The 23,039-nt window shown below is 43.9% G+C and overlaps 1 protein-coding gene across 2 annotated transcripts in view; it reads left to right on the forward strand.

Moving 5' to 3' along the window:
• Positions 1 to 162: 162 nt before the first annotated feature.
• FNIP1 (folliculin interacting protein 1) overlaps positions 163 to 23,039 on the forward strand; it is a 64,191-nt gene continuing 41,314 nt past the window's right edge. For both annotated transcript variants that reach the window (XM_083871792.1, XM_083871793.1), the window contains exon 1: positions 163 to 314. In XM_083871792.1, the coding sequence (XP_083727918.1) occupies positions 226 to 314 (89 nt within the window). In that variant the 5' untranslated portion in view covers positions 163 to 225. The remainder of the gene's footprint in view (positions 315 to 23,039) is intronic.

The raw sequence follows: 23,039 nt of genomic DNA on the forward strand, positions 1-23,039 counted from the left end.
CTCCGCTCTCACGTAGGGCCGCCCCCGGGCCCGCCCCGCCCGGCCCCCGCTCCCTCCGTCCCGCCCCTCGCTGCCTCCTCCCCTCCTGGCAGCGCCGGGTGACTAATTTCTGTCATATGACTGTGACACCGAATGGAGCGGGGCGGGCGGAACTAGCCGCGACGAAGGGACGGCGCTGCGCGGAGCCCAGCGCCTCGGCGCCGGGGGCAGCGGCAGCGCCCCAAAATGCCGCCCACCCTCTTCCAGAAGCTCTTCAACAAGAAGCATGGGCTGATCTCCCCGGCCAGAGACGCCCGCGACGACTGTGTCTTCAGGTAACCGGGACGGGGCCGCGCTCCTCCCCTGCCCCAAACTTCTGCTCCGAGTTCCTCGCTCCCTCTGCCGCCCGGAGGACGCGGGGCCGGCAGACCCTTCCCTGCCCCGGCGGCAGCTCCCCGGCGGCGCGCCCCGCTCTCCCCGGCCCCGGGGATCCGTCCTCGGCGGGAGCCCCGGGGCCGCCCCGGCCGGGCCCCTCCGGCGGGCGCGGAGCGGGAGCCCCCCGGGAGCGCCACGTCGGGGCCGCTGCGGTGTCTCCGCTGGGCCGCTCCCCCCAGGGCCGCCGCTCCCCGCCGGGCCGTGCTCCTGCGGAAGCCTCCCCTGCCCCGCCGAGTGTGAGGGCCCGGCCCCCGCGGGCCCCTCCGCGGATGCCGCGGGCCGGGGGAGGGCGAGAGGCGGGCAGGTCCCCGGGGAGCAGCCTCAGGAACGGGGAGAGAACGTGAAGTTTTGGCCAAGAGAGGAGAGGGGCTGCTGGTGGAATTGGTCAGGCTGTGAGCGCAGCAGCAGCAGCCGCGGATGGGCCGAGCGGGGCCGGGCTGGGCACGGGGAGCAGGGCAGGGGCCGGGACAGGCTCCGTGAGGGGGCTCTGCGGGCCCGGGGCTGCCCCGCCTGCAAACAGGTACCTTTGTGCTGCTCCACGCCTGGGTGATGGTCACGCTCGAAAGCGATGCCCGTGTCTGCGTCCTGGCAAAGAGAGAACCTGCAATATCGCTTTAAAGTGCGGTTTGCCACCTGGATGCAAATAAAATCTGCCTCATTAGTAAGAGTTACGCGCTTGTTGAGCGTTTCTAACAGTGTTGATAAGCTCTCTTCCCACCCGCTGCCTTGAAATTCACTGCAACTGATCAGCCCTTGGGTTGCTCTGTAAAGGGGCATGTCACTGATGGTATTAGTGTTCTGTGGTGGGATACTGCTTTTGGCTGCAGTGTTTAGCAGCTTTGGTGGATGATAGTGTATCTGCAGTTATCTGAGCACAAGGGTTTTCAAATAATATTGATTGGACAAAAAATACCAATGAGTCCTGAAGGAGTCGAGACATGCTCCTGGATATTACCTCCTGGAGCTCACACAACTTTTGAGGACACTGATCCATAACTGTTTTCACACCTGTCTGATACTCACTGTAGAGTGAATCCTTATTTTTAGTGATCTTTTCTAAGAAACAAAATGTTTTAATGATGTAAATGTCATCTTATTTTCCAAATCGTGTTAATTCTGGGCTAGAGCCCTTGTCGGGGAAGAGAAGGGGCACTAGGACAGCACTGTGTAATTGTCTTGCCCTTTTGCCTTGCCTTAGTGATGGGTTTGTCTAGAGACTGGTGGTTCCTGCAGCAGCTGCAGTGCAGACCTGGGGCAGAAATGTGGGAATCAAACCATGTTGAAAGGAGGAGAGGAAGTGTATGGCAAGGTCTGTTCTTCTCTCGTCACCTGTATCATTCTGTGCCAGACTAGGTTTGAAAACTATAGTGCTGTTTTGCTTTGTGATATGAACTGTCATCTGGTAATGGGTGAATTTGCAGTTGGGTTGTTTTGGTGGACTCACAGGTACAATTTGCAGGGGGAGGCTGATGAGGCTCTGGGGAGGGTGGGAGATCCAGCCCTGACTTAGGAGAGGCAAGTAGTATTTTTGAAGATTAATACAGATGCTCTCCAGGCATATTGCCTAACACCTGCTTTCATTTTCCAAATGGGGATAAGTTTTTAGCTAAGATCACAACTTGTTGGGATTATCAATTCCTGGTGAAACTTTCAGATAATACACAAAATAAGGACTGTTATTTATAACAACTGAGTCTTTGGAGACTGGAAAAAAGCACTTCAGAGTTTAGACTGTTGGTGGTTCCAGTGAACATGAGTGCAGCAACAGCCTCATCAATTCCATTGGGGCAAGGTAATGTTTTATGGATTGATACATTATATCTGTTTACAGTCTAAATAACAGAGCATTTCCCAAATATTCCGAGCACTGTTATTTCTGTCTGTCTTCACTTTGAAAACTCAGGTCTCTTATTGAGGAGACTGTTGAACTACCATAAAACTGCATAAATTCTCTTCCTGTATTTTGTGAATAATATGTACTTGGAGAGAAGAGCCCAATTACTCTGGTGGTTACATCAGGATAGCAGAACATTTAAGGATGATTTTGCCACTCTTTTTTTTTTTATGAATATATTTTGCATTTCCATCAAGCTTATTATGAAAATTCACCAGTTCTATTTATCTGGCCTTACACTGTTTCAAAAATAAAATAATACTTCAGAGGGGAAACATTTTGTTTAGCTGTTGATTTGTTTGTGGTGGGTTTTAATTATTTTCCTTTTTTTGGGGGGGGGGGAGGGTGTTTTTGGGGTTTGTTTGTTTTTTTTTTTTTTGTTTTGGGTTTTTTTTTTTTTTTTTTTTTGTTGTTGTTGTTTTTTGCTTTTTGTTTCTTGCCACGAATCTCTTTCTGTGCTGTGGGTGTGTGTGTGTAAAACACTTCAGGACTAGGTGCTGGAGAAGTTAAGATGTTTAGTAATGGGAACAGTAAGTTAGCAACTTTAAAATATTTGCTGAGATGCCAGTTTGCCATTTATATATATTATATATATATATATATATGCACAGTTTATTTTACAGAAGAAACTTCAGGAAATCACAGTAGATCCACTACTTGTTAGTTTTTTAGATCTTCCATCTTCCACGGCAGACTTAGCCCTTAGACTGAAATCTCTTGCTACAGCTTGACATTCACATGGTGAGCAAGAATATTCAAATTTTAGTGGTAAAATCTGTTTACAAGAAACACCGAAACACCTGCAAGTATTCTAGGAGGGAGGAGTCAAGCCCTTCTATTCCAAGATGTAGAGTACCTGCTGTCTACTGCAAATAATACTCACGTGAGTGGATTTTCCCTAAGGGTTACTCTTACTATAAATAGCATCTCTTGGCCATATTGTAGCATCTGGCACTGGCTGCTGCTGGTGACAGGAGAGCTCAGCCCAGGCTCAGTCTGTTACAGTTATCAGGGAAATAAAATTTCAGGTAAGCTAGAAATTTAGAATCAAAGTATTCCAGTTGTAAAAATACATAAAGGTGTTCACTTGAGCCGTAAGCTGTATGTGGCTAAAATGGAGATACACTTTAAAATAGTAAAATAAATGCACCCTGTTCTGCTAAGATGGAAATAATCTTACAAAAACTTCCTTAAATTAAGCAGAAGCAGCCATGCATTTCTGCTGTATATTATATGGGCACACAAAACATTCCAGTGCACGTTTACATTACTGACTGTTAGAGATAGTGATTTTGAGCTGCTGTGTCTTTCCTGGCTTTCCAGGGATCCACTTCAGCCCTTTGGAGAAAAGGAAGCTGGTAAGTCACTGGAAACTCAACCAGCTTTTTGTTCTTCAGAATGGGCTCAGTAGATTGAGCCTGAAGCTCAGTAAAGTACTGAGAGGGCTGAGGCTTTATATCCTTGTCAGGATGTGTGGGCAGTATTTCCAATGGTAAATACAGCTGCAAGGACTGCAGCAGGGTTTCTGCAGGAGAGTGTGTTGGGATCCTGATTGCACTTGGAGCACTATTAGCACGTAGCAGAGGGAGAGGGATTGTCTTGTGACACTGAACTATGGGACTTGTACATTTTGGGGCTCTATGTAGGAGGGAAATTCAGTGGGGATTTTTTCCATCTTATGTATAAAGTTCAAATACTTGTTCCCTTCTGTCTCTAGACATCCTGCCTGCATAGCTGGAGGATAGAGGGATTATTAATCAGGAATTCTTTTTACACTACAACTCAATAAAAGCTTCAGTGTCTCTTTTCTTTATTTTAATCTAGGTTGTAAAGAACCATCTCACCCTGAGGGGCATTCCACTGATATTTGCAAACTCTGTTTTGCTCTTGTTAAAGCACCTGTTGTAGAGGTACAGCTGTGTGGTAATTGTTTAAGCTTGACAGAACCCCTTCCAGTTTCAAGTCTTACCAATGGTGTGGGTTATCTTTGGGCACATTCTTCCTTTAGGGCTTTGCTTTGGTTATCTAGGTATTTTTGAGAACGAGTGCTGTTTTTCAAGCTGGGAGATACAGGAATAAATAATTTAAAATGTTCTTTATGATGGAGAAAGTAATTTTTGGTTGTTCTGGACATGTGCTTTCTTGGGGTCTTCTAGTAATATGTGCTGCCCTTTTATTGAGAGAATAGTTTGCCAGGTTCCTGAGATAAGAAAGGCCTCAGGCTGACTGCAAAGTAGTATTTCCTGAAGCATTCTCCATCAGCCCAGACTCTTTCTGTTCTCTGTGGCAATGACTTTAAATGGTATCCTGAGATTTGTTTCCTTTCATGTAATTTTGGCAGTGCCATTCATCTAGGGAATTACAATAAACCTAGAGTTGTAAATGGGTAGCTTGATACAAAGATGCTTCATGAGCCAGTTCTTCTGCAGAGCTATCGCACAGTAAAAATGGTACGTGCTTTCTAACAAAGGCATAATTGCTTCTTGAAAGAGGCTAATTTCTTGAAATAAAGTGCAAAGAGACTCAGAGACATTTATTAATGTGTAGCCAGAGACTACTACATCTTTTTAAAGTAGAGACTGGAGTAAGGTGAAGTAGGAACATGAAAGTTATTTTTACATTGGTATTTCCAGTCAAAAGTTTTACCCACAGAACTTTTTTCTCTGGAGCAGGTAGCTTTGTGTACAGCTTGGCTGAGCCCAGGAAAGTGGATCTCTTGCCAAATTGTGTCAGTTCTTGGGAGCAACACAGCCAGCAAATTCCTGATCCTAGTTGTTCTGCACAAGGCTCTTTAAAGTTGTTCCTCAGCAGTGCATCAGGCCAGCCTGACCAAAACCTGATATTAATGGAACAGCATGTTTTGATGTTTGTTCATTTCTGGCATTCTGCAAGGTTTTTTGTCAATATTTGTAAAACTCCTGGAATTTCACCACCTCAAAGTCTATCCTCCAAAAGAGCATTAGCTGGACCTCATTTTGTAATAGGTCCAGCTTTTTATCTTTTCCAGTTATCTATTGCATTTTAAAAGCTTTTTTAAGACTAAAAGACTTTTTTAAGACATAATTTTTAATACTACTCAAATTCTTAAGCAGCTGAAATGTTACTGTGCTTTTATTAAGCTAATTTCTGCCCTTAAATGTCCTTATAAGTTTTGCTTTTTCATAAAAATCCATCTCTCCTGTAATCTCTGGAAGAGTATGGTTTTGGCTTTTTGGTTGCATTCATTAGCTTGAGTGCACCAGGTTTTAATAAATACTTCACTTTGATTTATGCACAGTTTTCTCTCTACTATGATGATTTTGGCTTGTGTTTTGAAATATATTGCTGTTTTCTAAAGTACTTCTTTTTGCCAAAATCTGTTTTGCATTTCCTGTCATGTAAGTTTTTATGTACCTTCCAGTGCTTAAAGTCAATTTTCTTGTTGGAAACAGAGACATACAAGTGACTAGATTGAGCACCTCTGGAGCTTGGAGATAGTTTTGACAATTTCTTTTGAAAGGGCCACTCTCCAAGCCCTCCTTGCCACCATTCTCTAGGTCTCCCAAATGCTTCTCCAGGTAGGAATGTGGTGCTCCTGAAACACCCAGCACATCTTTGAAAATTAGGTGTTAGTTCTGAATAAAGTAATGCTGCAAGCTGGGTCTGTGCAGTGACTGAAGGAGCTGATAATCAGAGGGTTGGCAGTCCATCCAGTGATTATTTACTTAAATTATCACCAGATCTGAAGGAATTAACTTGGATTGATATTCCCAGCATGCTAGGTGCATGTGAGTGCAGAGAATGATGAAATAATTTGAAAACCGTTGGGGTGCTTGTGTCTACCTGGCTTTGTGCCTTGGAAAGTTTTTCCCTGCTCTGGTGGGACCTCTGCTTAGGCTTTGCTTCACCTTAGCTTCTTCCCATCACCAGTGAAATAGGGAACATTAAGAGCAGAGTGAAAAAGCCCTCTGCTCATTTTTTCTCTCGTTTTTCAGAAGGAGTTAAAGCTCATTACAAAATGAGCTAACAGGTGAAGGGTCACCCTTATTGCCTTTCCTGCTGGCGTATCCTGTGGTGGCTGGGAGCTCGTGGTGACTTGAGAATTTGGCATCACGAGGTTGCCCTGCCTGTCCTGGCCATCACGAGGTCAGCACTGTCAGTGCGCACTTGGCTTCCTCCCAGCCTGCAGCATCGCTTCCTCCCTGTGGGATGGCCTGGGTTGTCTGGGGATAGCTGCAGTCTTGTGCCTCACTGAGCAAAGGGAGGCCCTTGGAACAGTCACTTTCTTGGTTCCCCTCCCTGCATTTCAACTCCTTCCTCTAAATCAGAAATCTTTTTTGAGGGGAGGTTGGAGTGAGTGAATCATGTACATATAGATGTACACAAATGGAAATGCTTCACACTTGGGTTACGCTGGCAAATATTGTAAGAAGGGGTTTCTACAAACCCTTGGGTTCTGTTTCTTCCCTCTCCTACTGTAGGTGAGATCATGAGGCATGAGGATGTACCAAGAGCATGGGATGTGTATGTACCTGCTTGTGCACTGCAATGGCTTCTCTTTTTCTGAAACAATTCCACCATTTGTTTTCAGGTGACTGAGGGTGTGTTTACGTGTCTCATGTCACAAGCCTTGCTGGTTTGGGATGGTCAGCTCATCTGGTTGACTGATAGGTTGTCCTTGTGTTTTCAAAGGGCTTTATCTCTTGCTCTGTGTATGCTTTGAGTTAGCGTATGCTCATGGTGACAGCTTGGATGAATCCAGGCTTCTGTTCTGGAATAAACTGGACCAGTGTGACTTGGAGCCTGAAACTTGTGTTGTAATTTTGGCTGCATGCTGTAGGTGACCACTTTAGCAGTGTGTTTTACAAGTGGAAAGTAACGCATGTGGTGGTTTCGTGCTCAGTGGTTTGTGTTCCGTCCCAGCGCTACATCTGAAGTTGGATGTCTGCAGGATCACATGTTTGTGAGTAACCTTAGGAAAAATGCAAAGCTCAGTTGCAGCAGCGAATCCACAGTGTGGCTGTGCTTGGCTTCCAGAATCAGCCAAGAGTAGAATTTGTCTCTGAAGACTTGAAAAATTTTGCATTTGTGGTGTTAGATGGAGAACCTTAATCTGTAAAATATCTACTGGAGGAAAAAAGTTATGCTCATTAAAAACAGGAAATATTTTTTTTTAATCAGCAATTGGTTTGCTAATGCACCGGCTGCTCCACATTACAGTGAATAGTAGCAGAATTAATATATGGGAAATATTCAAATATGGAAAATACATTTGCACAAAATTCTGTTGTGCCTAAGGAATGTGACCATAAACACTACATTCAGTCATTAATTTCTAACAATACCTGCCCAAATATGTTCTGCTTCACAGACATGTGAATGGTTATTATGTAGTCTTTGTATTGAAAAGGATTTATTTATTTTTACAACAGTGCATGGTTAACAATGTTGCTTAGTGCTCACTGAAGCTTTTCCTTGAGTTGATTCTGCACATTTGTGTAAACAATCTTTTCCTTCTCTGAAACTGATAGCTTCTGGAGATACTATTATTCAGAACACAATATATTGCAGAGAAACTTGTTCAAACATGTGAATTGTGGCATGAAATACTCCATGAAATACATATAGAGTGTTAACAATGCATGTATGTGAGATGCATCTGCAGGTAAAATGTGCTTGCAATACAGTTTTTTGTGTGTGTGCCCCACTCTCAGTGCCTTTAGATGTTTCTTGCCTTGCTCCAGCTAAAATGTCAGCAAAACATAAAATTTGTAATAGTACCAGAAACCTTCTAGTCTTTCAGTTTGTGTGATACAGATCTGGGAAGAAATGGGAGCCAAATTACAGTTCTCTTCCATCTGTTTTAGTTGATAAATGAAGAAACTTTGCAGTTCAGCCCTGACTTTAGATCCTGGCCTCGTGCCTGTTCAAGCCAGAACAGTATCTTCACCCCAGTTCCTGTGTCGTTTCCCACTCAGAGAGAGAGAAGGTAAATTGTTTGAGCATTGCCCAAAGGAGCTGCTACTTTGCTACCTGCCTTGTTATTTTGTTTTACTTTGGCCTCAGGAGCTGTGGAAATGGTGGCTCACCATTTTTGGTGAGCCACTTTGCCCTGCACTCCCTCAGTAATTTCTAAACCTTTCGATTGATTTTTATGTCGTGTCTGGTGGAGAGTGTGAGAATAGGAGTTTGAGTGAGCTGAGTTTCTCTGACTTTAGTGAAGAGGCTGTGGGTGCTGTTGGGTGTCTCCTGCCCGTTAGTGTCTGTGCAGCTCTGAGCTGGCTGCCCTTTGTCCATTCCTGTTTCCAGTGGCTATGTCCCTGAGAACAGCCAGAGAATGGGCATGTTGGAGGAAGACAGTAGTCATGTGGTTCCATAGTTTGTCTTGCATAGTTTGCAGGGAACAGCTGTAGTGTGACCTCAAGAAAGGCCAGTCCTGGACTGCTGTGAATACCAGAATATCAAAACCTCCGTTAGCTAAATTATTCTGCTTTCCTAAGAGTATTAAAGCACATGCTGTCTGCTACATACCCACGTTTCTCTTGTCTCATGCTTGTCCAAGGTTAAAATCAGGCCTCCAAAGCCTGTGTGCTCAGCACTTAGTTTGTCATGTTTGTGGGTAATTATGGAAAACTTCAGTCAGGCAGAAGGAAGCACATCACATGTGAGCAGTTAAATGGAAATGAATGAGATTCTCGATGAGTGTACTTGCACTCTCCCCGTGCTGCCCCCATGAAGCCTTACCCAGAAAATGTTCTTTCTCCAATGCCATTTGGAGAGTTGGCTGAATGGTTTGTTTACTCCTTTCCGTGAAACTTGATACCAGAAATTTGTAGCGAAAAACTGTGTTAGTTCAGGTGTTAATGAAGAATGGGTGCAGATGATAAGCCGTGTGATGGGGTGTGCAGGGAACAGGCGGTGGAACTTGGCGGGAGCTGTGCTCCTTCTTAGAAGCTTGTTCTAGTTGAATGACATTATCTGAACATCTGAGAAGCTGTTAGGGAAGAAGTCTGCCAGAATTTTCTTGTTCCTACAAGAAAAATAACAGTATTACCCCTTAAGACAGAGTTAAAGAAATGCCTCAAATGTCAGGACAGTGAATTGGCTTACAGTGCTAACTGTTGTTTCTATTTAAAGGCAGCCCAAACTCTGACATAGAACTTAAATAGTCAGACAGAAAAAAGTGGTTGGTTTTTTTCAGTACTTAAACGTATTTCAGCTGCTGTGAGTTACTGGAAACTACTCTACTTGCTCAGTAGAAAAGGAAATTGTTCTACTGACAGCATGGAGTACTAAGAAGCTGTGAAAATGAGCATGATGGTTTCTTAACTGGGTGTATTTACTAGTCATACCAGAGATGCTATCATGAACTGCTGACCTCTTTTTTTTCCAGAACAGACATAATAAAAAAGTGTAGAATTTAAAAAGAAAAAAAAAAAATCAGAGCGACTTTAACTTCTTTCGAGACTATAACAGAATTTTATCTTTATATAAAGAAATGTTTATCAAAAATTTTTCAGATAAGCAAAAATACCACTTTGTAATAATACTGATTTATTTTACTTTCATCAAATTTTAGTAGGCTTTTTTTTCATAGTATCTTTTCTGCAATTATCAACAAATGAATAATTTTGATTAACCTGAATATTTAGCTACTTTAAAATGTGTCACAAGATTTTTCAATTGCAGAATGCTCAGAAACTGCTAGGTAGCTTGTGTTTGTATGTTGTGTAAGGCTTTTTCTCACATTGGGGTCAGAAGATAAGACACCAGGTATTAAGGGGTTTTGTTGGGTTTTTCCCCACCTGGGTTTAGTAAACTAAACTCATTTAAACACTGGTCTTTTCTATTAGTAGCTAGCAGGACAAATAAGCTGAATAACATTCAGGAGGTGACGTGAGTCTATGTCCACATTGGAGAAAAAACCCATGCAAGATAATGTAAGAATCAGTTATGGCAATTGTTCTCATCTGTATGGATAGGGAAGACAGAGGAGACAAAAATATAGAGGGAATGGGGAGTTTGACAATAAATTGTTTTTTATATGAAAATTAAAATAAAGAGAAGCTTAAACATTAAGGCAAATACCAAATACCCAGTTCTATGAAGTCCTCAGCATCCTCACTGGGGTTTGAAGGCTTTCAGTGCCAAAACCTTGAGCTTTGCTGAGGGATATTCATGCTGGAAGAAAAGAGATCACAAGAACAGGAAAGACTTCGCTGTTAGATCTGTGACATGTAGCCATATATCTGTTTGTGTCAGACAAAATACATAGATCTGTATATTTGAAAATATACCCAGGTGCCTTCATTTGCTGTTGTGGCTCTGAGTGTGCAAGCACCTGTCTCAACCCACAGTAATCAGGATACCACAAAGCAGAAACATGCCTGCCTTGCTCAACTGCTGTCTGTGAGAGAAGGACTTCAGTGCTTCCCCCAGCAGTGAGACAGGTAAATTCATTACCTGTGTGCACTGCGTAAAACAAGCCTAAATTGCTACAATGTAACACCAGGCAGACTCCTTTCCTTCTGAGCTCCGAACCACCATGCTAAGATTTTTGTAATTTTGGGGGCTAATAGATGCTAATAGATAAATATAAGCATTTTGGAGTTGCCCTGTGTTCAGAAGCTTACAAAGATACCTGTGCAAGTGTAGTTGGAAGCAGTTATATGATGCTGCTGTGATCACATACATACATTTTACAGGATATGATGATTTTGTGGGCACAGTGCTGTTTGGTTGAAGGTTGGACTTGATGATCTTGGAGGACTTTTCCAACTTTAGTGATTCTGTGATTGATTTTGCTTGGGATTTTTTGTTCTTTGTAGTGTTCTCCCTCATTGTCACTGTCCCTGTTTGGTGCTCTGCTTTGGGAATTTGTATTTACACACATGCACTGACACAAAGAAGAAGAAGAGAATTAAAGATGATCTCACTTTCCGCTCTATTCTTCTGCTCTCGTCTTAGTGCTGTCGTGTCTGAAGGCTGCAGTGCTTCCTCTCCTCTCTGAAGGGTTGCCCTGGGTGCTGTGCTGTCCCTTCCTCCTCCTACCACGAGCAGTGGGGTGCATCCTGTTTGAGGTTACTGTTGTGTCACATCATGTGACATGCATGAGCAGGAGAAGGGGAAAGGGAAACAAAAAGCAAAGGGAGCGAGTACTTTGCCAACAGCGCCTTTAGAAAGACCATAAAAAAAACCAACCCAACCAAACAAACCAGTCCAAAATGTCCTGGTGGCATTGACAGCTATTACTGTCCAGCTCATGAGCCTTTCTTTCCTCTTGATGCAATGGAATAAATAGCTTTGTGTGTTGCTATGGCTGGTTCACAGCAGATTACCTGCAGCACTAGGCTTCTCTGGGTTCCACATTTTAAGGATGCTCATGTGAACAGACTGAAATCTGCTGGCAAGCTGTGGTGGCTGGGAGTGTCTGGAATTATGTTCACATCAGTTCTGTTACTACCAGCAAAGAGGGGTTTATTGAACATACACTAAATAGACATATATATCATGATTAAGTACAGCCTCTCCCAGTAGAACAATGTAAGTTTTATCAAGTGATTTTGTTGATTCTGTCAGGCAGAGCTGGTTTGGACTGTGTGTTCCAGCTCAGTTCCATGATAAGGAAGGTGTGTGTTTGGAGTGAGTTTCAGTGCTGATACCCAGGGAGGGCATGTTGAGCTGAACCTGCAATTTTCTTTATCAGAGACAAAAATTTTTAGCAGTAAGAAAAGCTCTGAGGCATGTAAAGGCTAAGTTCAGCTGATGCTTGAAGCTGCTATGTATGCCATGTCAGAGAACTGCTGAGCTGCTTGGCTGTTCATAAATCTGTGGGCCCAGATGGGATCCACCCCAGGGTGATGAGGGAGCCAGCAGATGAGCTTGCAAAGCCCCTCTCCATCATTTACCAACCTTGGCTCACTGGTGAGGTTCCAGAGGAGTGGAAGCTGGCCAGTGTGACTCTCATTCATAAAAAGGGTGGGAAGAAGGATGCTGGTAATTACAAGCCAGTTAGCCTGACCTCAGAACCTGGTAAGGTTCTGGAGCAGTTTATATTGAGTTTATATTATGCAGCACCCACAGGATGGCCAGAATATCAGACCCAGCCAGCATTGGTTTAGAGGGTTAGCTTGTGTTTGACCAACCTGATCTCCTTTTATGACCAGGTGACCTGCCTGGTAGATGCAGGAAGGGCTGTGGATGTCTGTTTGGACTTCAGCAAAGCCTTTGATACTGTCTCCCACAGCACACTCCTGGAAAAGCTGGCAGCCCACAGCTTGGACAGGAGCACTCTTTGCTGGGTTAAGAAGTGGCTGCATGGCCAGGCCCAGAGAGTGGTGGTGAATGGTGCTGCATCCAACTGGGCACTGTCACCAGTGATGTCCCTTAGGGGTCTGTGCTGGGGGCAGCTCTGTTGAGTGTTTTCATTGATGACATGGATGAGGGTATTGAGTGTTTCATTAGCAAATTTGCAGATGACACTAAGCTTGGAGCGTGTGTCAATCTGTTGGAAGGTGGGAGGGCTCTGCAGAGAGACCTGGAACAGTTGGGTGGATGGACAGAGTCCAGTAAGATGAGGTTTAATAAGTCCAAGTGCCAAGTCTGCATTTTGGACACAATAATCCCCGGCAACATTATAGGCTGAGGATGGTGTGGCTGAACAGTGTCCAGGCAGAAAGGGACCTGGGGGTTCTGGTGACAGCAGCTGAACATGAGCCAGGGTGTGGCCTGGTGGCCAGGAAGGCCAACAGCATCCTGGTCTGGATCAGGAATGGTGTGGCCAGCAGGAGCAGGGAGGTCATTCTGCCCCTGTACTCAGCACTGGTGAGGCCACACCTTGAGTGTTGTGTCCAGTTCTGGCCCCTCAGTTTAAGAAGGACGTTGAGACACTTGAGCCAGGGGAGGCAATGAGGCTGCTGAGGGGCTGGGAACACAAACCCTGTGAGGAACGACTGAGGGAGCCGGGGTTGTTTAGCCTGAAGAAAAGGAGGCTCAGAGGTGACCTTATCACCCTCTGCAACTCCCTGAAAGGTGGCTGTGCTCAGGTGGGGGTTGGTCTCTTTCTCCAGGCAGCAACTGACGGAACGAGAGGACACAGTCTCAAGCTGTTCCAAGGGAAATATAGGTTGGATATTAGGAAAATATTTTTTACAGAAAGAGTGATAAAGTACTGGAATGGTCTGCCTGGGGAGGTGATGGAGTGACCATCTCTAGATGTGTCTAAAAAAAGACTGGACGTGGCCCTTGGTGCCGTGGTTTAGTTGAGGTGTTTAGGGCTGGGTTGGACTCAGTGATCTTCCAACCCAGTGGTTCTGTGATTCTGTATCTGTCATGTGGAGTTCTCAGTAATACTTGACCTGTTCAGTCTTTCAGCTATGGAAAATCCCTCTAGATGGATAGTTGTGTGTTGAAGAGCTTGGGCAATGGCCAGTCCTGCACTGTATTTTCCATTCCTACCATTCTTGGAAACCCAAAACCATGAGCATGTAATGATACTTAGAAAACTGAAGGGGATGGCAGAAAGCCTCAGGGTACAGAGCTCTTTGTGGCAGTGAGCAAAGCACAATGGAGCAAACCCAGTAGAGCACTTTGTTAAGTTTGGTTTAAAGGTTGAGCAGGCCTTAGCTGATAGCTAAATGCATTTTCACATGTTCTTTTGCTGTGAGGAATCAAAATATTTGAGACCTCACAGTTAAGGTGCATTTGCTTGAAGGTGCCAGGCTGCTCCAATATTCTGATAGTCTGTATTTTATTTTCCAATTTTAATGAAGTTGTGGCTTGTTCAAGCATCTGATTTGTATTTGTCCTTATGAGTTACATAAAAGTGAAGTCAACCAATGTCTTTAGTGTCTGCTCTATATAAATCTACCTGAAATAGTTTCAGGTCACCTTTACATGCTTAATTTGGAAAACAGTTGAGCAGCATGACTCTTGCCTTGGAGAATTAAGCAGTCTAGGCTCCTCACAGTAGTCTTGGGGCTCTTGCAATATCTGCACAAATCAGGATCTCATCCCTTCTGCAAGTTAAGTAGGGGCCTGTTTAACTCGTAGAGCCAGAAAGGGAGGGATGTTCAGTGCATGGGTTGTAGCCAAGTTAGAAAAGTCTTCCCTCCTGAAAAGCACCTGTAGGATAGATCCAGTCCACCTAGATATTTGTTAGTGTTACTTGGTAGATCTATGAAGTCATTCTGGTTTCAGAATTGTTTCTGGTTCAGAGCCTGGCAATAGTCTTGAAATGCAGTCTACTTTATGGTTAGGGGTTTTGAGGGTTATCAAAAGGGATGGGTTAAAGTCTTCTAGGCTTATGGCAGCAGGTAACCACTCTGTGTGCAGAAAGATTGCAGAATTTAGCCACATCAGACATTTGAAGGTGTTGGAGGATACTTAGATGGCAAGTGACCAACACTGGTGTGTGGCAGTTGTTGATTCATGGAAAGTATCTATCATTAGGACTTGTGGGATGTTGATATTAATGAGCATCACATACAGATAGGGCAGCCTGGGATTTCATTCCATAGATATGAATTTGTTACACTTGCTTGTAAAATCATCCTCTGTCTTTAGTTTGCAGTTGTTCCTGTGTAACTGAGATGGGGTTTTGGTGAAAGCTGATGGGGGGCCATAAGACTGAGTCAGCACTGTGCTTAGGTATGTGCTGTAAGCCTGTAAGTAGTTTGACTGCTCTCAATGAGCCTGATGATGTGCTTAGCACTAGGCATGTGTTTTAATAAGTGCTGAAAGGTACACGAATGAGGAGGGTGAGACTACAAGCACACAGTGTTTAAAATCAAAGGCTTAGGGGGTTGTATTCTTCAGGAAAAAAGCTTTTGAGCTTTTGGCATTTAATGCATTTCAGTTACATACTGAGCTTGAATGTCACCTTCATTGAAAAAAATTATCATCATCTGTTAATTTTATGTGACCGTCTTGATAAATGACCTGGTAACATAGCAAGCTAAAGTTCACTGTAGTCCTCTACAACCCCAGGCTTTGGGCTGAGAGCAGCATCTTGGGATTATCCCTACGTCAAGCCTTGTTTGAACTGAGTACATATAAATAATTGTCTGCCAGCTTTTCCTATTACAAACATACACAGTTCATGAAATTGGTTTACCATGTCCTGAAAATTTCTTTGATATTTTTAAAGCCTGTTGCTATGGGAACCAGACCCCATAACAGAAAAGCTTTTTGGTGCTAAGGAGGCCAAGAAATTAGCTTAACAACAGGAATAAAGCCACAGAAAAATAGCTTGTATTCTTTTTCCAAAAGCAAACAAACAAACCCCAGAAGAAAGCCTGATATCCTGAAGCAGCTTGGACCTGGATTACCAGATGGAAGGGGATACTCTGCTCTCAGGGCTTCAGAGCCTGGCCAGGGAGTTCACCCTCTGGACACTTGCACTGGTCCTGGCTCTTATAGGTGAGAATAAATCAGGGAATTCACAAGCATCTTTCTCTGAAATAATTCATATGGAAAAGTTGAAATGATGTGATGGATTGGTTTATGGGCAAGAAAACACAAGTTTTGCTTCTCAGAACTGGATGTCCCCTTTGTGCTTTGCTAATACAGAAACTGGCAGAACAGGCATTACTTTGACGTTGAGGCTTGCAGCCCTGTTTCCTTGTGTCTCATGACTGAGTGAATCAACACCTAATTAAACAGTCACATGAGGGACAGAGTAAAATGCTGTTCAGGCACTGATCCCTGTGAATCTTTGGAGAATAACTACCTACCTCTGTTTTCCTTCTTTTCCAAGGATCTCTGAACAGCTGCAGCTCTGCCTTTTTTTTTTTTTTTTTTTTTTTTTTTTCCCCGAGAAAAGAATAGCACGTAGACCTCAGCTAAAGCAATGCTGCCTATGCAGATAACTGAGATCTGGAATCTGGGGTAGGGGGAAGGAAAACCAGGGAGTCCTCAACATAATCTTGAGGAATTGGAATGATTTGAGTTCATGCTGGGAATGATTTAGCTGAAAGCCTTGTGCATTTGACACTCTTGAAAATTTAACTGAGGATATGAACACTGAGCAAAGAAGTTGGGAGTGATCTGTGGGCTTTCTTGGTATTTTTAATATTAGCTGTAATTTTACCACTTGTAGCTCATCATGAAGGTCCAGAACAATTCCTTTCCATCTCTGAGTGACAAATACTTGTGTGGAGATTTATTAGGCTCTCAATTATCACTCGGTCACAAGTGCAGCCACCTTAATCAATTACAGGACCGTGGCCTGCAGCCAAGGAATGCTCCAAGCCCCATGCTGCCTTGCCTGCACTGGATGACTTTCACCACCAAGGCCATATTTTTTCCCCTTATAAAACTCACAAAACAAGTATTACAGGATGTTTTAATCAGCATAAGCAGATGTCTCCCTGCACCCTGACACAGCAGAGACTCCCGGGTCGCATGCAGGGCTGTGCAGCAGGTGCCAGTGTCTGCAGCTGGAGGTTTTATGGCTGTCATGTGCTGGCACTGGAGGAACCAGTGGTTTGAGCTCTCCATGGAGTGGCACTTTCAGCCAGGCCAGGTGGTTTCAAGGTGGAAAAAGCAGGGTCTGGGCAGATGCCCTGGCAGGGATGCCCCTGGCACACTGGGCACAGCATCACCCATCCTGGTACAGCTCACATGTTAAAAATCACGACATAAAAAATTGCAGCTGTTTACAGTCTAGTCTTTCAGCCTTTAAAAATATATTTATTTTTAGATGTATGTGTCTGATTTAAAAAAAAGCTTATTTAGATGTGTTTGCTTGGTGTAAGAATCAGCTGACATGTCAGGCATAGCTTGAGCACACTGGCAGTTCAGTTATGCACCTTGCAGCTTTTCTTTTAATGTCTGCTGAAGTAATATATTGAAAATCTCAGTTTTCAGTGGTGCAAAAAGAATAAAACTCCATAGTCCTTATGGTTTCTGGGAAGTACTTGAAAATAAAAGCCTTAAAGATACTCTAAGCTGAAGATAAATACAGGGAATTCAATATTTGTCTATTAAAAAAGTGAAAATGTTAGGAGTATTCAGCCAAAGTACCCTTACTCCATCAGGAATCTTTCAAGGGTTTATTATTATTATTAATATTAGGGTTGATAACAATAGTGGAGCTTTAGTGATTTCTCTAAGATGTCTTCATTTTCATGACAAGAGGTCTTGCAGTCAACCTTGACTCTTGTTTGTCTTCTCTCTTCATTGTATCATCTACTAATATTCACAGTTTCCAAAATAAAAAGCATCAATTCACTGTTAAGTTCCCTAAGCAAACTTTGCAGTTGATAAATCTGAGCTTGTGAGCTTGATTTCGTTTTGTCAAGCTAGTTTTGTGTGCGGATTTAAAGATTGTTGAACCTATTGCGACATCTTCAGAACTACACAGCATAAAGGAGGGAATGCAGACTGCCCCCCACAACCCTCCTCTGCTGCATTGCATAATTCTGGGTGATTTTAGGAGAGTCTTTATTTCCAACAACTATGCTATTTCCAACTATGTTCATCAAAAGCAATTTGTATTGGAACTTTTTTCTCCCCAACTTTTCATTAAACACACACAATACTGAGCTATTTACACTTTATTCTTAATAGCTACAGCAGAAGAGTCTGCTCTGCACACCCGAGTGTGCACAATAAAATAACTGTTTGGCAGGGGGAAAATGCCCTGTTGTCTTGCAGTACCAGTTGGTATTATGGAGGTTTGTTCAGTGTCTTACAGTAGATTGCGATTGGAAATGTGATACAAAATGAGCACCAATGTTTCAGAAGCCTACCCATGCATCAGATTTTTACTTTGATAGTTATTTTTATTCAGCATTTTTATCATGACATGAAAAATTACAACAGTGGATAGGCAATCTGCTGAGATCTCCACGTTTTTAAAAGAGAGATAATTGTTTTGTGTCCTACCCTCCAAGAATGCTCATAGGCAGATTTGGAGTTGCTGATGCTCCTTTACAATGCTGGTCAAGACAGTTTATTCCAGTCATGAGACCTTGTGGTGCTAGTGAGAATCCTGTGTATGGAGAGTCGGGTGTGGGGGTCTGCAGAGGGTCCTTTGGGATCTGGATGTGGTTGAACACTATCACCTACATCTTTCCCATCTGCAGCTGGGTAGAGGTGCATGGATACTGAAGTGTCTCCCTGGCAGGTGATGGGCTATGGCAGGAGATTTTGATAACTTTTATTTTTGATCTTGAGTGTTTTCTGAAGCAGGGTAATGTTACCAGCTTTGTTTTTCAAGCTCAAATTTTAAACAAAAAAAAGGAAGGTCTTCTCCCTTTTAAAGAGAGGCCTGGATATACACCTAGAGAAGAGGATGGTGCATATCTTGTGTTAAAGATGCTCCACTGTTTTCTTGGGTATGGGAGTGGTGTATAAACAAACATTGAATATCTGAATTCCTTCCTCAAGCAATATTCACTGATCTGGTTGAAGCACTGTTTACTCTCTGTACAATTTGAGTCTGTCTCTATTTGCAGAGAAATTCCTTCCAATATTTTTCCTGGTCAGTTGTTGGATGGAGGCTGGGTCAGCTTTCAAAGCACTGCTTTTAATATGCATCGAGTTACCCTGAGGTAAAATGGAAACCTTAGATGTTACTCCTGTAAATAAATGTTTACATAATACATGGCACTTCTCAGCATTGCATGTGTAAGAAAAAAGGTCACTTTTGACATCAGTAACCTTTAGAGAGTGGTGCCTTTGCCACACAGGTAAGGAAAGTTACTGTGCCCTGCTCATTCCTTCACTAGATCAAGAATGTAGGTAGGAGTGTTCAGATGTTACTGCTTTTATCTCCTAAAGCTTGGCATTTTAAGCTTTAAAGGCAAGATTTGGGCTTAAGGCATAGATCTTGTAACCAACACATGCCCAGTTTTGCTCATGTGAGTAATTCAGTTGAATTCCCTGGCACTAGTCATATATGAAAGGCCAAGTCTGTAATGTATGTGTTTTTCTCATCAGGGCCTCAGTTCTTCATTTCTAAATGAGAAACTTCCTGTAAAGCATGGTAAGAAAAGATAATGGTTTTATCTCTCTTTCGTTTTGCTGCTTTTGTGTCAAAACACGTGTCCAGCACCAAACATAAAAATATTACCATCCTATAAAACAGCAACAAACCCATTGTAGTGGCAAGAGATCAAGGATTTCTCCCTGAATTTAACCCACGAGATGTGTAGCAGAACAGGGAGCTTCAGGTTCTGCTTTGGAATCCATTCTAGATGAGGAGCACCATCTGACCTCTTGAGGTTGTATGGTCTTGGAACCAAAGCCCATGAACAGGTGCACCAGTTCACCCACTCTGTGGTAGAGGGGGACCGTCGATAGCATTGGGTTGTGGGATGCAGTGGAGCAGGAGAGCCTGATGATAAATGGATTTTTGCTGCTTATGTATTTAAAATATTGGCAAAACTTCTCGGTTTTCAGACACCGGGGAAAAAAAAAATAAAGTAGGAACTATGATGCTGTAGCCTTCTGCCTTCATGTATTACTTGAGCTTTGTCCGAAGATCTTGCAGAATTAATAGTATGAGTGATTAGCCCCATCCATGCCTGTGACAAGACTAGGTGGCTTTTAATGTGCATTGAGTTTTTGAATGCCCAGTTCTTTTTCCCTTCCCTGTCCGTCTGTCTCATTCCCCGCCCCCCCCCCCCCCCCCCCCCCCCCCCACAGTTTAGAGATAAAAGTTTGTCAAGTAGTTCTTTGCTATTTAACGTTTGTTAAATCGCACTTTGCTGTTGTGATGTCTGGGTACCCTTCCTGACATGACCCGGGCTACCGCCAGAGCACCATCAGGAAACCTTGTTTACAGCCACACGGGTTTTCTTTGAGCGCATTATTTTGCGTATTTAATTTTTTTCCCCGTCTACGGCCATCCAATTGTCTCGCACATATCCCCGCTTCTCCTCGTGTAATATTAATGAGCCCCGGCCGGGCGCACAGCGCGCTCTTTGTTGGTGCGCGGGGCCGGGCGGGATGCGGGAGCAGCCGGGGGGCGGCCGGGGGCTCCTCGTTGCCCATCCTCGCCGAGCCCCTGCCCGGGGAGCGCTCCCAAGGCGCGGTGTGAGGGCGGGCCGGGGTGTCGCCGGCCGCAGGTGGCCCGCGGTGACAGCCGTGTCACATGATGGCTGTCAGCGCGGGCCCGGCCACACGCGCGCCGGGAGCATCCCGCGGCTCCCGGGAATGTGAGCGCCGGGGGAGCCGCCTGCCAGGAGGCCGCCGTGCTTCTCCCCCACCCCGCTCCCCGCCGGGCCGGCTGAATCCCCGGGACTGCCCCGGGACCCGGCCGTGAGACGGAGCCGCGGGTGCGGCGGGCGGGAGGCGGATGGATGGCACTGACAGGGCAGCGCTCGGCTTCCCCGTGAATCGCACCGACCCTCTCTGCGGTAAACCCTGGGACAGACGAAGGAGCGGAGAAGACGGGCGCTCTTTCCTCGAGCAGAAATCCGCGCCCCCCCGCCCCAGGCTGTGCAGAACTGTGAGGCAGGGTTTGGGTTATGAAACTCGGGGGCAGCGCAAAGGCAGCCTGGTGCAAACCCCGACACTGCTGTCCTTAAGGTGGTTTCTGTGCTCCTGTTGCTAGGATTAAGGCTTTTGCATTGCAGCATGGAGAGTCTTTTGTTTGAGTTAAATTCAGACCTCTTGATATGTCACTTGACAGTCTTGTGGTTTTGGATGAATATGGCTCATTGCTATTATTAACCTGAGTTGGCAGCCAGGCACAACAGGAGTTTATAGGGATTTCAAAAACTGGAACTGCTCGGGGGACAAAGATGCTTCCCAGGTATGGTCACTGCACAGTTCTTGAGATAATTTTAATTATTTGAAAGATTATTGTTTTCCCTGTGATTAAAATACTTCTTTTCCAGAGATGTGAATCTTCTAGGGATTTTTTTTTAATGATTCTTACTATAATTTTATACTAAAGGTTGCAATGTTTTTTGCCTGAATTGATTCTATCTTGTAACTTTGCAAAGGGAAGTGCAGTCTGCCTGAATAATGTAATTTTGTTCACTGCTAGTGAATTTAACTGAAAGGAGCTGTGTTTCTTTTGTGTGTGGTTTTAATTACAACATATTTCAGAACTTGTGCATGTATGTGCAAATATTTGCATGCATGCATGTACATAAATCAGCTAAAACCCGAACAGGTACTTTTTGAAATGACATAAGTGAGGTAGTCCCAAAAATATTTTATGAAATTATTAATAGTGATTGTAAATTCTGCAAGGTGTGTGAATTGCAAAGTTATTCAACATACTACACAGCTTTAACAAAACCTTTTTATTTTCAGTAATTAAAAACCAATTTATTTTCAGTATAACACTCCAGATTATGATTACTGTGTTGACTAGGCTGCACCTAACCTGTCAATATTATATCTTTTTGCTTGCGGAAAAGCATCTGGCTGATATATTGGACTTTAGAGTATAAATTAGGTATCTTAATGAGAGTCAAGTGACTCTCATTAGAAGGGAGAAAAAAATGAAAACAAACTAAAGTCAGCTTCATACACAGATAAAGAATAGGATAGAGCCAAGGAACTTGGCAGCCAGCTAAAGTTCAGGTCCAAATTTGTTATACCTGTGAAATACCTGGCTGACGCACTTTGTTCCTGGTGTACAATATGTACTTAGCATAAGCAGCACAAGTTTCCTGGAGCTCAAGAAGTGCATCTATTCCAGGTGAGGATTGCTAAGCTGGTAAATAATGAGACCAGCTTAGCGATTGAGCAGAGAGCTGACCTCCACAGTCTGCTGTGCCGGTGGACATGTCACCCTCTTTCAAGAGGCAAAAAAGCAGGGGGCTTGGATTTATTTTTTTGTATTTTAAAGAAACGTTATTTCCGTGGGATAAACCTGGAACATGTCAGCACTGCAAGCAGTCAAAGGTGGTTATCCCTGAGATGATCCACCATCTGTCTGTTCTTCCATGCTCCCCAGAGCCCAGGTCCTTTGAGCCCTGTGGAAGCCCAGCTGAGGTCACGGTGGCAGAGGGCAGAGCCACTCGGGGCGCTGGGCGAGCTCCTTCGCAATCCACCCTCGCGGGCTCCCTCCTGCCTGGGCCAGGCACAGATGCCGGTTTTCTCTGCAGAATCAGCAAGTGTTCACCACCACAGTCACACAGCCCTGACGTGACCTCAGCTCTTGTAAAGACAAGTATCTTGCAACATTTTTTTAAAGTATAGGCCCCGTGGTTTCTCTGCTTTAGGAAATTTTGTTCCTCCTTGCAGCCTTATGGTTGTGTTATGTCACCAGCACTTAAACGGAATATCTCTCTTAAAATGCCAGCTTTGCAAATCAGACATGCTGCCTGGATCATCCTTGTCTTGTGAATCCTAAGAAAGTTCTTTTTTGTTTCAGGTGCTGTTGTTAAAGAAATAAATAACCTGCCCATGCCTCTAAGAGAAAATGGTCTTCCAAAGCTGCAGGCATCATTAAGACACATTACAGTTCTGTTTTCATTGCTTCCAAATTAGTTGTGATCTTTCAGAATGGTCTAAGCAGGTGTTTTGTGCAATGATGGTCAAATAATAAGTGAATTAAGAAGGTATTAGAGTATGTACAAGACCTTCCCTATTAATCCTATATACTCAACTTTCGCTGTATCTTCACAAAGCCAAAAGAGATAGAAATCTAATAACAGATAATAGAAATCTGCAGAGGTGTTTGGGCAGGAAAAGGGAATTCCTGATTGGAAAAGGCATCTCAGGGCTGAGAGGAGTATGATAGGATGGTTAGACTAAGCAAGGACCATTTTCCTTCTGGACTTGA

This window comes from Zosterops lateralis, assembly GCF_965231275.1.
Source record: "Zosterops lateralis genome assembly, chromosome: 14".
Taxonomy (NCBI): domain Eukaryota; kingdom Metazoa; phylum Chordata; class Aves; order Passeriformes; family Zosteropidae; genus Zosterops; species Zosterops lateralis.